The following is a 14,672-nucleotide window of genomic DNA, read 5'->3' as shown; positions in this document are numbered from 1 at the left end:
TTCTCAGAAATCTTTCTGTTACAGATTTCTAGTATAATACCGTCATGATACGAGAATATCCTTTGTGTGATTTCAATTCTTTTAAATTTGTGGAGGTTTGGAGTCTTTTGGCTCAGATTATCTTGGTAAATGTTTCTTTTTCACAGAAGAGAATGTGTCTTCTGCCATTGTTGGCTGGTTTTATAAATGTCATCAGGTCAAGTTGTTTGATAAGTACTCTTCAAGCCTCTTATAAATTTGATAATTTTCCAGCTCCTTGAGTTGTAAATTTCTCTATTTCTCCTTTCAGTTTTATAGCCTCTTGATTGGTACCTCCGTACAGTCAGGAGTGAGTGAGTGAGTGAGTGAGTGGCAGTGAAGTTAGAAGGTTTGCGTGGGGACTAGAACACTTTATCTCCTTAAATTTACTCCAGAACGCAGACACAAAATGGAAATCACTATGTATGCCAGGAGGCCTAGTGGCACTCAGGATAAATGCAAAAACGTAAGGGAGTCCAGGCGGGTTGGCAAGGCAACTGGTACTCAAGCCAGCCAATCGGTGAAAGTCTCACCTGCGGGGGCGGGGATTATATGAGAGCCAATAGGACGTGAAGCAGATGGTCCCACGGACCAATGGCTTGGAGGACGGGGCGGGCTTTTAATGAAGGGACGGCGGTGGGAAAGATGGCGGTGGCCCTGGGACCCTCTGGGTGGTGGCAGCGGTGGCGGCGGCGTTTGTCGGCACGGGAAGTTTCCAGGATGTTGCTCCTTCTCCTTTTGCTAGGGTCTGGGCAGGGGCCACGACAAGTCGGGGCGGGTCAAACGTTCGAGTACCTGAAACGGGAGCACTCGCTGTCGAAGCCCTACCAGGGTGAGGCGCCGGGAGCTAGGTGGTCGTGCACTGGGAGGGCTTCGGGACCCCAGCTTGTCCATAGAGGCGGGGGCGGCGAAGGGCTTCGTGACCCCGAGGAAGCTGGGGGCGGTGGGTGGGAGCCCCTGGGGACTCTCGCTGTGTTCGGGAGCCACGGATCCTAAGGGCAGGGGTCAGCTTTCTCTCTCCCCACCCCTCGGAATTAGTCCTGGAAGTTTCCAGCAGGTCGAAGCAGGGTTCTCGGATGCCACTAGCGCCGGACGTGGATGAAGGGGATTTAGAGATGGACAGGTGGAATGTGGGCAGGGGAGAGAACTGCGAACGGTGGACCGTGATTGAGGGCCACTAGCAGTAAGCTGGGCTTCTGATGGAGCTGTGGATGTGCGAGAAATAAAGCATGAGGCAGAACTGGGGTAGAACTTGGCCGCACTGAGAAGATAAAATGCTGTTGTCAATTAAGACACCTGTTCTCCAGTCCAGGAGCCCTACTGATAAAAGAGGCTGGTTAGCTTTGGTGTGTTTAGTGTACATAGGCCGCTAGGCACAACTCATCAACCAGCAAATTTACATGGTTAGCTGCAGAGAGGACCAAATCAGTGCAGATGGCTTAATTTGTTTCCCTACTGAAGGATATGGGGACAGCATACAAACAAAAACACAAAGCATAAGAGAGTATACTCTGCTGCTAAAGGTGATTGCTTATTCACTTAGAGGATGTCTCCAGTGCCTTCTCCTTGCTAATACAGTGGGTAACAGACACAGAGTTCTCACTTGCAAGGGGCTGATAGTCTGAGGTAAGGGGGAAAGTAGCTTCTCCTTCAAAGAAAGAATGTGATTAAGCCCTAGAGCCCCAGAGAGTCAAGCTCTTTTTGGTATAACTGGGGACATTTTTTCTTTCACGGTGCTAAAGTTTACTCACATATAAAATGGGGAAGAATGAATCTGAGCATGGTTACTGTGGCGTGGATGAAGTGACAACTCTGATGTGCTCTAGGGTCTTCACCTGAGAAAGTCTTTGTGAAAAGAAGAAAGGTGGTAAAGAGTTAAGATTTAATGAGTGACAGGAGGTGGGACATGAAGGGGGAAGAAAGAGGACTCCAGCTTTCAGAGGGCCCATGGCGGTTTTCCAAATGGGTTGGGGTTGAAGAGAATGACTGATCTACTTCCTCCCCGTAGGTGTGGGCACAAGCAGTTCCTCTCTGTGGAATCTGATGGGCAATGCCATGGTGATGACCCAGTATATCCGCCTTACGCCGGATATGCAAAGTAAACAGGGTGCCCTGTGGAACCGGGTGGTAAGAGTCTTTCTCCCTCCTGTGTTGGTGACCCAGAAAAATGCTAAAAAAGTTCAGTGGCATACTGACTTATTCTCAGTCCCTGCCCCCATATTCTGTCTTCTGTGAATATGAAGTATTTTCATTTGAGAGATTATGATGACGTTCATATTGAAATCAGATATTTAGGGAGATGATCTCTCTTCCCCTAATTATAGCAAATAATTGGTTTTGATTCAGTTTTCTGAAATGTCTTTAGTTCCTGATTGACCTGATAGTGTTACTTTGGAGGTTAATAAGTCAACTCACATTTAATTACTTTGCTTTATAAAATAAAAAACTACTCTTAAATTTATCCTACACTTCATCCCAGTATCCCTGACCTCCTTCCCCCCCACCCCTTGTTATTTCCTTTTGAGTTGAATTTTAAATTTTATTTTCATGTAAAAGCCACTTTGAGCCCTTGGTCATTTTCTTTGTCCTTCCCTGGGCCTTTTCTAGCGACGTTGTCTTCCTTGAGGTATGGCGGCAAGAAGTGAATGCAGTATTCCTGGTGTGGCTGCACTGTGATTTTGTACAAGTGTAAGATGATGCTTTCTTTTCGGTTTCCAGGGCTCTTTGCAAATCTTTTATGATCACTTTACTTTGGGGAGTGGCCTTGGCATTCTTCAATACTTTTGGGTGCTCAGAGGCTAAGAACTTACTTTCCCATGGTTTTATCATTGGTTGTGGATAAGTGCACGTCAGAAAAAGGAACAGTTTCTTGTCCCTGCTCATTTTATGTGGCAGAGGCTTCTGAAGAAGCAGAGAGACAAGAAGTTTCTATGTGAGCTATTTGTACACTCTGGCCCCTTAACCCAGATTGCAGTGCTGAGCTCATTCTTGGACGGAATGCAGGGCAGTGTGCTTGGATAGAAGAGGTGGAGGGCTGGCGGCTGAAAGACTTGAGTTCTCAATCTGATGGTCTCACAGACCCTCTGTGAGCCCTGGCAGTTATTTATCCTCTCTCAGTTTTCAGTTTCTCCAACTGTCAAATGAGCTTCATCATATTGGTTCTACTTGCCCACCAGGGTTACTGTGAGAGTAAAATAAGGCAATAGACATGAACAAGCTTTGGGAAGTTAAGATGGTTAAAGAAATGCGCTGTTGTTTGTTACATGTCTGTTACAAGAGTCACTGATACAGGTCTATGGATTATAAGTGATTTTGTCCAAGGCTTGATACTTTGCTGTTATCTTGCTGGCTGTCTCTTTGTAACCCTTTTATGTAGCAGTGATTCTAGTCTAGGATCTAGTTATCTTGCTCTTTTTCAGATTCTCTGTTACCTATATTTTTTGTTATCTGACTGTCAGAGTGAGCCTTAGCATTGTTTCTGAGTTATTTGAATAGGATGGATTTGTTTGAGCAGTAGTGCTCCAATTTGGCTGTCCTTTGGAGTTGGTGGCTGGGTCCCACCCCAGAGATGCTAATTTAATTAGAATGGGTACATCTTGGACACTTGGATTTTTAAAAGCTCCTTGGGTGAATCTGACATGCAGCAGATTTTGAGACCCACGGTTAGACATAACCCTGAGCAGGACTGTGTAACACTGCGTTACACGAGGCCAGTGGCAAGAGCGGCCGAGGCCTCTTGGCTCAGTGTCTTCCCAGAGGTGTAATACCCCACTGGCTATGGGGGCAGCTTCTGGCCACTGAATTTCACTCTTGCCCTGAAATCGAAATCAAATAGCAGAAAGATGAGAACCCAAGATGACAACTGGGGGCTTGGCTTATCAGAGGAGGGGAAGCTATTGGAGATTTCAGGGTTCTTCGGTGAACTCGGAAGTGTCCACACCCCTTTTATTTTGACTATGTACTAATACTAGCACTTTAAGAGATTTCCCAGAAATTGAAAATGGAAGCTGCAAATAATTGTTGCTCAAGAGTCAGAGCAGTCTACTGGGTTTTTTTGTTTGTTTGTTTCTGAACAATCTACATGGAGGGCCTTTGCCTGAACTGGCCTATCTGCTCTTCCTTCCCCTCGTTTTTCACGGTGAAGCTTAACCAGGAGCCTCTCTAAACTAAATACCTACTCTAGTTTCTCTTTGAAAGTGTTCAACTATTTAGAACACTGAATTATCCACTTACTTCTGTCTCTACTTTTTTTTTTTCCTCCCAAGGTTTTGATACATAGTTCAAAAGAAAAACAGGAGTCTGTTTAGTGCCCACCTCCTTCGTGTTTTTCCACCAGAGGCTGTCTCTGTGGTGGGGCCGGGGGTGTCTCCTTTGGTGGATTTCTGCTCCTTGCCTGAGGGCCTGACACTGGTGGGGGCATAGCTTATCCCTTCTCGTGGGAACTCTGGGTTGCCCCTCAGCTTGGCATAGGGCCAAGTCTAGCTAATTAGAGTTGTTTGTAGTGGATGTTAATTATTCCTGGAGACCTTTGCCTGATGACTTAGGTTATCTTTTTCTTTTGTAATAAATGAGGCCTTGACCTTTCTTGAGATCCCAGCTTCTTAGAGTCTTTCTCTCAGAGGGGTGATCATAATTGCAGATGAGTATTAATTCAGCCACCTCTATCCTGGACACTGAGATCTTTTGCTGAGTGGGTATAGGATCACAGAAGTCTAACATGAAGTTCTCTCGTCTTTTCCAACCTTGGGATGCTATCCTGTTTCTGTTGGGAGATGGTGACGCTGATTGGGAGGTGTGTTCACTTATTATATTAAATACCGCATACAGATAAATGGCTCAATCTGTTTAATTTTACTACACAAACCCTTAGCAAGTCTTAAATTTTGGTTTTACCTCTTAGCCTCGCGTCCCCCGCGTTTGTGTTTTCCAAGTCTGTAGGCCGTGGATGAGGGCCCGAGGCCTGGTGTCTCAGGCTCCTCTTTGATTGCAGCGTCTCTTTCCCTTTAGCCGTGTTTCCTGAGAGACTGGGAGTTGCAGGTGCACTTCCGAATCCATGGGCAAGGGAAGAAGAACCTGCATGGGGATGGCTTGGCCATCTGGTACACGAAGGATCGGATGCAGCCAGGTACTGGGGCCCTGGGCTGCGCTTGTGGGGTGTGACAGGCCTGCTTTTTCACGTGCCGTCTTCGTGAGGCGGGCATGACTTCACAGTGCCAGCGGTTTTCCCTCTCCCTTGATGTTTGGATAAACACTGGCCTGTTTAGTCTCTAGAATGGGGTCTGAGTCCTAAAAACAGCTGACCTTGACTCATCCTGGGATGGTTTCTTGTTTATTGGTTACTTCCGCTTTCTCTTTGAAACTTCACGGCCCAGTTGGCTGAAGGAAACCACTGCCCCCCCCCAAATACTGACACTGGGCATACTGGTTTCTCCTGGGCCTGAGTAGAGACCTATCTCAGAACTCCTGAGTCAGGAGAAAGGAGAAGAGTTAGCTGTTTTTCCTTTTTGTACGGGAGGCTCTGCTGCAAGTACATGACAAACTGAGCCTGATCTGACCTGATCTCTTCTGCAATTAGAAGCAGAAACTTGGGAATTCAGTTCACTCGGGGGCATAGTCATCAACAAGTGTTTGTGAAGCACAATTCTTCAGGCGCACCTTAGCAACCAGGTCAAATCAGGGAGCAGCTGGAGTGCTAAGCAAGGAGACGCTGGCCTTCTCTCTCTCCCCTTTAATGACAAACAACTGCAGGTGCTCACTGAATGCTCGTTACAGCTGTTTCCTCATCTTCAAGGGACGCCTGGGGGTCCTCTGAATCTCACTTTTTCCTCCATCACAGTGATGTGTTACTCCTTTATCTACTCTTGGCTTTGTTTCACTGTTGTTCATCGTCTGTTCTTTCTCTCTAGGGCCTGTGTTTGGAAACATGGACAAATTTGTGGGGCTGGGAGTATTTGTAGACACCTATCCCAATGAGGAGAAGCAGCAAGAGGTAATGGCCAGTGTCATAGCTTAGGTCAGCCACACCGAACTGACATCACAGCCCTTTGCCTTAGGAATGTTGTTCAGGAGGGAACACAGAAGAGGAAGTGAGGGGTTTGGTTCTCTTTTGTCTGTTGCACAGAGTTAATGTCTGTGTCAGTTTTTTTTTCCTAGAAGAGAGTCGTTCATGGTGCACAGTCTTGGGAGTGGTCCTCGTGATGAGGGCTTTTCAGTGTTAAACAGTGTTCTTTCTTGCGCACATTGGGAGCCGCTAGACTCAAGCATGTGTGGCCGGGTGGTGCTGTGGCTCCAGGCCAGCACCAGAGCGAGCTGAACTGTGTGCCTCCACTCCCTTGACATCCTGTGTCGCTGCTGATCTCTCTTCTGCAGCTACTCCCTGTTCCCAGTATCCTTTTCTTCTTCTTCTCTTCCTCTAGGAAAGGCTGTAAAAAGATATTAATGAAATCTCAGCATTTTGTTGAAACCTGGTATAGGGTCCAGTCGACTTCCCTGGTAGCTCAGTGGTAAAGAACCTGCCTTCCACTGCAGGAGACACGGGTTCAATCCCTGGGTTGGAAAGACTACCCAGAAGAGGAAATGGCAACCCACTCCAGTATTCTTGCCTGGGAAATCACATGGACAGAGGAGCCTGGCGGGCTACAGTCACGCCAGGGGGGCACAAAAGAGTCAGAAATGACTTAGTGACAACAGCAACAGCAGTCTGGCTGTTAGCAGAAGCATCCTGCATTTCGTTAGCTGACCATAGGGTTCTCTAGTACTTGCTTATACTAGCGGCAGGGCTGTGCGCGCTCTCTGCCTGGGACTGCTGGCAGATGGTAGGAAAATGATTAGGACATGTTGTTGCTGGGTATCCTATCACTAAATCATATTTAGCAAGAAAGGCACAATTAGAAATGGAAGCAGAACTTACTTTTTCCCCAAAAAGTTCTTTATGAAAATTTTCAAACGTGTAAAAACAAATTGGATGAACAGATCATTGTCTATGCAAACCCAGCTTCAGCAGTTTTTCACATTTCCGTACAGAGTTTGGCTTAAAGGGGGTGGAAAGTGAGACCTGAGTTACGAGGGGAACCTTGCATTGTGGGTCAGTTAGAGACTTGCTTCTCGGTGTTGCTTCTGGGCTCTTCTTCAGTCTGCCAGACATCAGCCACTGTTGAGGTGCCCAGCCTGGGAATCAGTGAGCGAGATCCGCATGGCCCTCGCGCTCGGTAGCCCTGGCGTGTGAGCGTGCTGATGGGGTCTCTGCGGAGGTGCTCTCGGAAGACCTGGCAGGAGCATCTCACCTGGCGGGGACTTCCTCCAGGAAGTGATATTGACTTTGAAATCTGCAGAATTAGATCAGATTAGATGCAGATAGAAAAGCGTATGTTAATGTGTTAAAGTTAGAGAAGGGACAATGAATGTGAAGGGGAAAAGGCAGGGGGGGAGAGAGAGATGAGGCTAGAGAGAAAAAGAGGGCCCTCAGTCTCCCCGTGTTCCAAGGCCTCCCTTCACCTTGCGTTCTTTGCTGCTACCGCTCTTCTGTCCCAAGCGCGTTCATGGGCCACTGTGACTGAGCAGCGTCTCCTCGGGTGGCTGGTGACCTGTTCAGACCAGCTGCAGAGCTATTTGAGTGTAGGTGACTCGCCCTCACCATGCACATGGTGGGGCGAGTTCTGAAGGGTGGTGTGCCTATCAGGGAGTCTGGAGCTAAAAGTGTTTTAGAGGGTAAGCGCACTAAAGGATCTTAATGAGGGGGACGTCGTGAGAAGGGTTTGCAGTGCCGTTGAGGAAATAGTGGTGGTTAGAAATGCATCTGAAGCACGCGTGGGCTTTAGGGCTTGACTAGAGTTTTACACATGGCTCTCTGTTTCTCCCAGAAATAAATCATTCACGCTCTCTTAGCTTCCATTTCACTATCAGGCGGGAGTCATTCTGCCTAAGAGGGCAGATCTGATGGGCCTTGTTTTGTAAGGAGAGTATATGTTAACCAAAAATATCAGTTTCAGGTGGTTAAAATTGGGACTTTTCTGCCTCAGCTGCAACTGCCCTTGGAATTATCTGCAAAGCATTTAAAGCTACTGCTCTCCAGGCCCCAAGCTCAGAGAGTCTGATGGGCAGCTTAACCTTTTCAAACATCTCTAGGTGAATCCCACATATAGCTGGCATAAAGGACCCCAGGATGCAGAAGCAGCTGGTTGGCGAGTGGCGTGAGCAGCTCACTGCTCTTCTCAGATCAGGCCAGCTTGGAAGTCGAGTTTCAGGTGCTTCCTATATTTTTTTAACGTAATGATTGTTTTTCCTCTCTTGAAACTGGAATAAGCAATATGCCGTGAATTTAACAACACATTCCCTCCAACCTTTATGTTGATGAAAACACTGATCCCTCTTGATCTCTTCATTGTTGGTGGAAAGAATTTTTACATTATTAAAAGAACTCTGTAACTTCGTAAATTCTCTTGTTATACTATTTGGATGTGATTTAGTGGGGTTTGTTTGTTTTTTTCTCAATCCTTGGTGAGGCAGTGTTTTCTAAGAGACACTCCTTTGGAAATTAGGTCCCAGGAATATTGGCCAGCTCTCAGATGTCATTAGGGATTGAGGCTGAGAAGCAGAAACCTATTTCTGCTACAGTTGAATACAATAAGATTATACATGCAATTTCAGGAGGTTCCTGGGTTCCCCAGAGTAGAACTGTAGACAAGATCTCCTCTTCCACAGAGTTGAACTATCTTCTCATTTACAAGAGCATTCATATACTGGGCTTTCCCAGTGGTTCAGTGGTAAAGAATCCACCTGCAGTGCAGGGGACGAAGGAGACAAGGGTTCGATCCCTGGGCTGGGAAGATCCTCTGGAGGTGGAAATGGCAACCCACTCCAGTATTCTTGCCTGGGAAATCCCATGGACAGAGGAGCCTGGTGGGCTATAGTCTGTTCATAGGGTTGCAAAGAGTTGGATGCAACTGAGACTTTACAGCACAGCACAGCATTCCCGTGCTGCCGTAACGGTGTGTAGCAGTGAAGGTTCAGACGTGCCTCTTAGGCACAGGGTAAGCTCTCAGAAAGTGCTGGCTGTTTGTGTTCACGGCACTAAATGACGTCCCTGGGGACATTTGCAGACACCTCGGCAGTGCTGCTGTGGCTCCGTGCTCTCCTTCTCCCCTCCCATCCTCCTTGTCTTCACACCTGGGTTCCAGAGAGCAGACCTGGCCAGCTTGCTCAAGTGCAGTGTGGTTTAGGTTGGTAAACCTGCTCTGAGAGTGACTCCTGGATGCTGGTTCATAGACTTGTGTTGGTTGGTAACAGTTTCCCTGGTTTGACAGTAGGAACAGTGAAGAGACTTCTCATAAATGTGAAATGTTTTATTATTTATTATGAAATATTTCGTGTTTTTTTCATTTAAAATGTTCTTTTTAAAACTGATGTTTATTTTAGATGGCTGTCTTGTCATTGTATTTTAATACAGTTATTGTATTTTAATTGTATTTTAACATATTTAATAGGTTAAAAAAAAATCAAGAAAAAGCAAACCTGTTAATCCCCAGAATGTGTTATGTGTTTAGAGATTTTTAGTGGTCCATAACAGCCAGTGGTCTGGGAATTACTGCTCTAGAAAACATATGTTTGGTTTTGTGTTTACATATGAGCACCTGTAGACAGTATTTAGATCTAGAAACTCACTTAGTCATTGAATGAGTGTTGACTGCCTTTCAAATGCCAAGCACTGTGCTGAACGCTCTGCGTATTTCACGTCATCTTCATAGCGAGCCCTGGGAGCTGTGTGTTGCCCTCCCTGCTCACAGTGCGGAAGGAGAATCTCCGAGATGACGCAGGCGGCAGTGGGGGCCTCCTGAGGGCTGCGTGTGCCCCTTTTTCTACCTAGCGAGTCACAGCGAGTGTGCTCTGCACCTGTGGGGTTTAGCATAGGATTCACAAGTTCACGCGTCCCTTTGCATTCAAGGTGTGCTGAAGGTACAATAGTACCTTGTAGTGCAAAAAGTTAAAAACACTTCCCCACTCTTCAGGCACAGCAGGCAGGAGCTCCTAATTTTTGGTGACTCTTCAAAGAGGAATGAAACTGCCACCTTTGCCACAGTCAGGGTGATTCTTCTGCCTTTGGTTCTGGCTGTATATAGGCTGCTTTCCAAGCAAAGAAACTTAGCTTCTGTGTGAAATTAGTGGGTACCTAGGAAACCCTTCAGGAACTCCTGACTGGGCGTAGAAGTTAAAGTGGCATTTAAAGACTTAGGGTTAACGTGAGGTGGCAAGTTGAAGGCCAAGCCGTGAGTTGCTGAAGTGGACAGATTCCAGCTTGGAAGCTGCAGGCCTCTGTCTAGTGCTGTATTTCTTAAATTCACCTGGCACATCCCAGTCATCCATAGCGCCTTTTATTTTTTTTTAATTTTTAATTGATTAACTACGTCAGGTCTTAGTAGCGGCGCACAGGCTCTCTAGTTGTTACCCCAAGGCTGTGGGACCTTAGTTCCCCAACCAGGGATCAAACCTGTGGCCCGTGCTTTGGGAGGCAGCTTCTCAACTGCTGGACCACCAGGGAAATCCTGCCTTTTAAAAAATACATAGTCCCATGCCCCATTCTAAACCTGCTGAATGAGGCTCTCTGACTGTAGTTCCCTCATGTATGTGCAGTTGAAAAGCTCCCCCAGGTCATGCTGAGGCCCAGCTGACCTCTGGTGCTGAAAAAGAGGGTGCCTCACCAGCCTTGGCAAGGGTGAGGACCCCTTAGGTTAAAGATCACTGTTCTCAGCACTCCTCAAAAGTTACAACTTAAACTTCTGATCCCAGGTACTGGGGTTGATACATCAAGCAAGCCTTGGGATCACCAGAGCTCCCGAGTGCATTTTCAATCCCTTCTTTTCCCTCATTGTTCACTGAAGTTATGCACTTTCTTCGTCTGAAGCCCAATTCAGTAAACTGCTGACAATACATTCATAATTCCCTTGTCCTAAATGATAGTGGTAGAAGAGTACTTTTCCAGCAGTTCAATCATCCACTGGTTCATTTCATACCTTGTGTAGTCCTGTACATAGGCCACCAGTGGTGTAAGAGAACAGCTGGGGAGCTGGTCTGAGGCTCCCCCGAGACCCTTTCTGTGACCTGTAAGGCCCAGTGTGGTCTGGCTCCCGCTTCAGCTCCCACCAGCCTGTTCTTCACTCACTGAGTTGCAGACACCCCTAGTTCTGAAGATGCTAACCTCATGCTTCTTCAGCCCCCATATTTCTTGGTGGATTCCCTCTCACTGCTTGGTCTCAGTTCAGGTGTTGTCTCCTCAGGTATATTTCTCCTCTGTATTGTATTGCCTATTTTATTTTTGTCATAGTATTTATCACTGTCTCAAACAGTGACAGACTTTATTTTCTTGGGCTCCAAAATCACTGCAGATGGTGACTGCAGCCATGAAATTAAAAGACGATTACTCCTTGGAAGAAAACCTATGACCAACCTAGATAGCATTTTAAAAAGCAGAGACATCACTTTGCCAACAAAGGTCCATATAGTCAAAGTTATGGTTTTCCAGTAGTCATGTATGGATGTGAGAGTTGGACCCTAAAGAAAGCTGAGTGCCAAAGAATTGATGCTTTCGAACTGTGGTGCTGGAGAAGACTCTTGAAAGTCCCTTGGACCACAAGGAGATCAAACCTGTCCATCCTAAAGGAAATCAACCCTGAATATTCATTGGAAGGACTGATGCTGAAGCTCCAATCCTTTGGCCACGTAATGTGAAGAACTGACTCACTGAAAAAGACCCTGATGTTGGGAAAGATTGAGAGCAAGAGGAGAAGGGGGCCACAGAGGATGAGATGGTTGGATGGCATCATCAACTCAATGGATATGGGTTTGAGCAAACTCTGGAAGATAGAGAAGGACAGGGAAGCCTGGTGTGCTGCAGTCCTTGGGGTCGCAAAGAGTCGGACCTGACTGAGCAGTTGAACAACAAGATTGATTGTATGTCTCCTCCCCTCTAATGTCAGCTCCATGAGAGCAGACATCTGCCTGTCTTATTTCCCATTGAGCATCCAGCGTCCGGGACAATGCCTGGCTCATATTAGGTGCATACCCAGTATTAGAGAAAGGAATGCTTTGGGTTCTACCCCTTGGCCCACACTAGGGCAGGGCTAAATTGAGCTTGTGTAGGTATCTCTTATTGCTAGTGCTGAGAACTGTTGCAGTTTTTTTGGAATAAAGCTAAACACCCTTGAACCTTCTGACTTTTCTAAATCTGTCCTGCTGCAACGTTCCCACGGAGCTTTTTCTTGCCCACATGTTGTAGGTTAGAATAACAATAACTGTTTGGAGATATATGTCCATAAGACTCAATTAGAGGGTAAATGATCCCTTTGGATTAGAGTTAATTTGATAGGCTCTCAAGTGGTGGGATTTTTGTCTTCTGGGCAAGAGCTACAGCCTGAGATCCTGGGCAGTAAAGGACATCTTGAATTTGGAAGAATCTAGCCATATTTATCACCCTCATCTCTCTCCTTGCAGCAGAAGTACTGTCATCTGGGCACAGACAAACTCCTGGCCTGACCTTTGGACTGTCAGAGACATAAGTGAGGCCTGCTTAGAGAATGTGATGCTGGGTGTTTTTATAAAGTTCTGAAAGTTTTAGGACCCTGTGTGGGTTAGAGAGGTCTTCCTAATGGACCCCCTTGAGTATCTGATGATAGCAGCAGACCTTCTCCTTAGAAAATGTACAAGCACCTGCTCGTGTAGTTTTTTGCCTACAATTATTTTTGCCTATAATTGTGAGGGGTCTGAGGACTTGTGGAATGCCCTCCGTGGATGCTAAAATTCTATTTGGGGATTGAGATTGGTTTGGGGATTGAGATTGGTGTTCTTCCACTGCAGCTGGGTCATAGCTCTTGCACAGATGTTTCTTTCTGACTTGGTCTCCTGTCTTCTGTGCCCTGTCTTGTTTTTATAATAACCTGCTGGACCCTCTCAGGCCCAGAAGAGGCGGTATTCTCCGGGAGTCCAGGTACTCAATTCTTGACTCACTGTGGCCATCCCCGATTCCCTTGTGTGCCCATCCAACATTTGCGACTGTTCTCAGTCTGTGTGGCCATTGTCTCCAGAGTCACCAGTCTCCAGTTCCGCCTGCATCTTCATCTTGCATGTTGATTGTCTAGAACAACGAGGAACCCCGCAGAGCAGTGGCATGTCTCATGCTTCCTGTCCTTTCATCACCCTGCCTCTCTCTTCACTGCCTTAGCCCCAGGCTTGTTGTGAAATGGTTAGCTTGTCATTTCTAAGGAAGAATTTGCTCCACAAGGGCTGTTGGAGAGAGAGGGTCTCTGAAGTAGGTGGGAGGATGGGTGGGCTCCGGGGAGACTTTCAGTAGGAGAACCTTGCCCACTGAGAGAAGTTGTGTCGTGAAGGGCCAGAAGGTCTTTTGACTGAGGATAGTCACCTGTGGCTGGAGAGGCCACCTGGTTCTGGCGCTGTCCTTTCTGAGTCCTGATCCATTTCACATCATGTGCTTATAGAATGTTAGAATTTGAAAGGTGCTATCCTAAATGGAAAGAGTTCCCTGAGCGAACAGGTATTTTCGAACAGAATACCTGGGTGCACCAAGTATTGGATTGGCCAAAAAGTTCATTCAAGTTTGTCCATAAGCTGTTAATGGAAAATTAAAACTTTTTGGCCAACCTAGTACTTGCCTTGTGGGGGAAGAGGTGGAGCTATGGTGGACACATACAAAGAAGCATAATAAATGATTTTTCAGGAAGTTTACGTGGCAGTTGGTGATATGTGTTTGTATGTATGTGTATATACACACACACATGCATACACACAGGGGCTTCCGCAGGGGCTCAGCGGTAAAGAATTTGCCTGCGATGCAGGAGTCACAGGAGACTCGGGTTCGATCCCTGGGTCGGGAAGATCCCCTGGAAAAGGGCATATTAACCCACTCCAGTATTCATGCCTGGAGAATCCATGGACGTCGGAACCTCTGGGCTACAGTCCAGAGGATTGGAAAGAGTCAGACATGACTGTAACAGCTTAGCACACGCGCACATACAAGTAAGAAGAAAACCAGTCTTGGGTGGAGTATAAGTGCCCAGTGCTGATCTCTGGGAGGAGAGTCAGGCCCAGAGTGTCAGAGGGGCCATTTCCAACCCACCCCAGATGGGAGGAGGATTCCTGGAGGCAGGTACTGAGGTCAGTCACTTCTTGGCCTTGTCCCTCGAGTGACCCTCTGAGCGTGGGCCCTCGGAGGCTGCTAGTGACAAGGCAGAGTGGCCGTCCGGTCTGTCGTGAAGAGCTCAGCTTTGTGTGCAGAAGTCCCGTCACTGTTGGCACAGGCGTTCCTGCGAGCGCTTCCTCACCACCCTCTGCTTTGCCTCCCCTGCCTTCCCAGCGGGTGTTCCCCTACATCTCTGCCATGGTGAACAACGGCTCCCTCAGCTACGATCATGAGCGGGATGGGCGGCCTACAGAGCTGGGGGGCTGCACAGCCATCGTCCGCAACCTCCATTACGACACCTTCCTTGTGATCCGCTATGTCAAGAGGCACCTGACGGTGAGTCCCTGTCCGGGCCCGTCGGCAGTGCGGGCCGTCTCGCTCCGCTGCCGGGGCCCGGCCCTGACTTGCCCCCCCTCTCTGTGCTGTAGATAATGATGGACATCGACGGCAAGCACGAGTGGAGGGACTG

General features: G+C 47.3%; 1 protein-coding gene across 2 annotated transcripts in view; it reads left to right on the top strand.

Moving 5' to 3' along the window:
• The first annotated feature begins 655 nt into the window (after window positions 1-655).
• The window catches only part of LMAN2L (lectin, mannose-binding 2-like), a 17,855-nt gene continuing 3,838 nt past the window's right edge, over window positions 656-14,672 (top strand). The window contains exons 1-6 of one of the 2 annotated variants that reach the window (XM_010829598.1): window positions 658-850; window positions 2,027-2,145; window positions 5,026-5,143; window positions 5,925-6,007; window positions 12,962-12,994; window positions 14,378-14,539. In XM_010829598.1, the coding sequence (XP_010827900.1) occupies window positions 664-850; window positions 2,027-2,145; window positions 5,026-5,143; window positions 5,925-6,007; window positions 12,962-12,994; window positions 14,378-14,539 (702 nt within the window). In that variant the 5' untranslated portion in view covers window positions 658-663. Of the gene's footprint in view, window positions 851-2,026; window positions 2,146-5,025; window positions 5,144-5,924; window positions 6,008-12,961; window positions 12,995-14,377; window positions 14,540-14,672 lie in introns of both variants that reach the window. The other variant, XM_010829599.1, reaches the window with a different exon arrangement.

This window comes from Bison bison, unplaced genomic scaffold (assembly GCF_000754665.1).
Source record: "Bison bison bison isolate TAMUID 2011002044 unplaced genomic scaffold, Bison_UMD1.0 scf7180017864508, whole genome shotgun sequence".
NCBI classification, from domain to species: Eukaryota; Metazoa; Chordata; class Mammalia; order Artiodactyla; family Bovidae; genus Bison; species Bison bison.
This window is presented reverse-complemented; position numbering and strand designations above follow the sequence as displayed.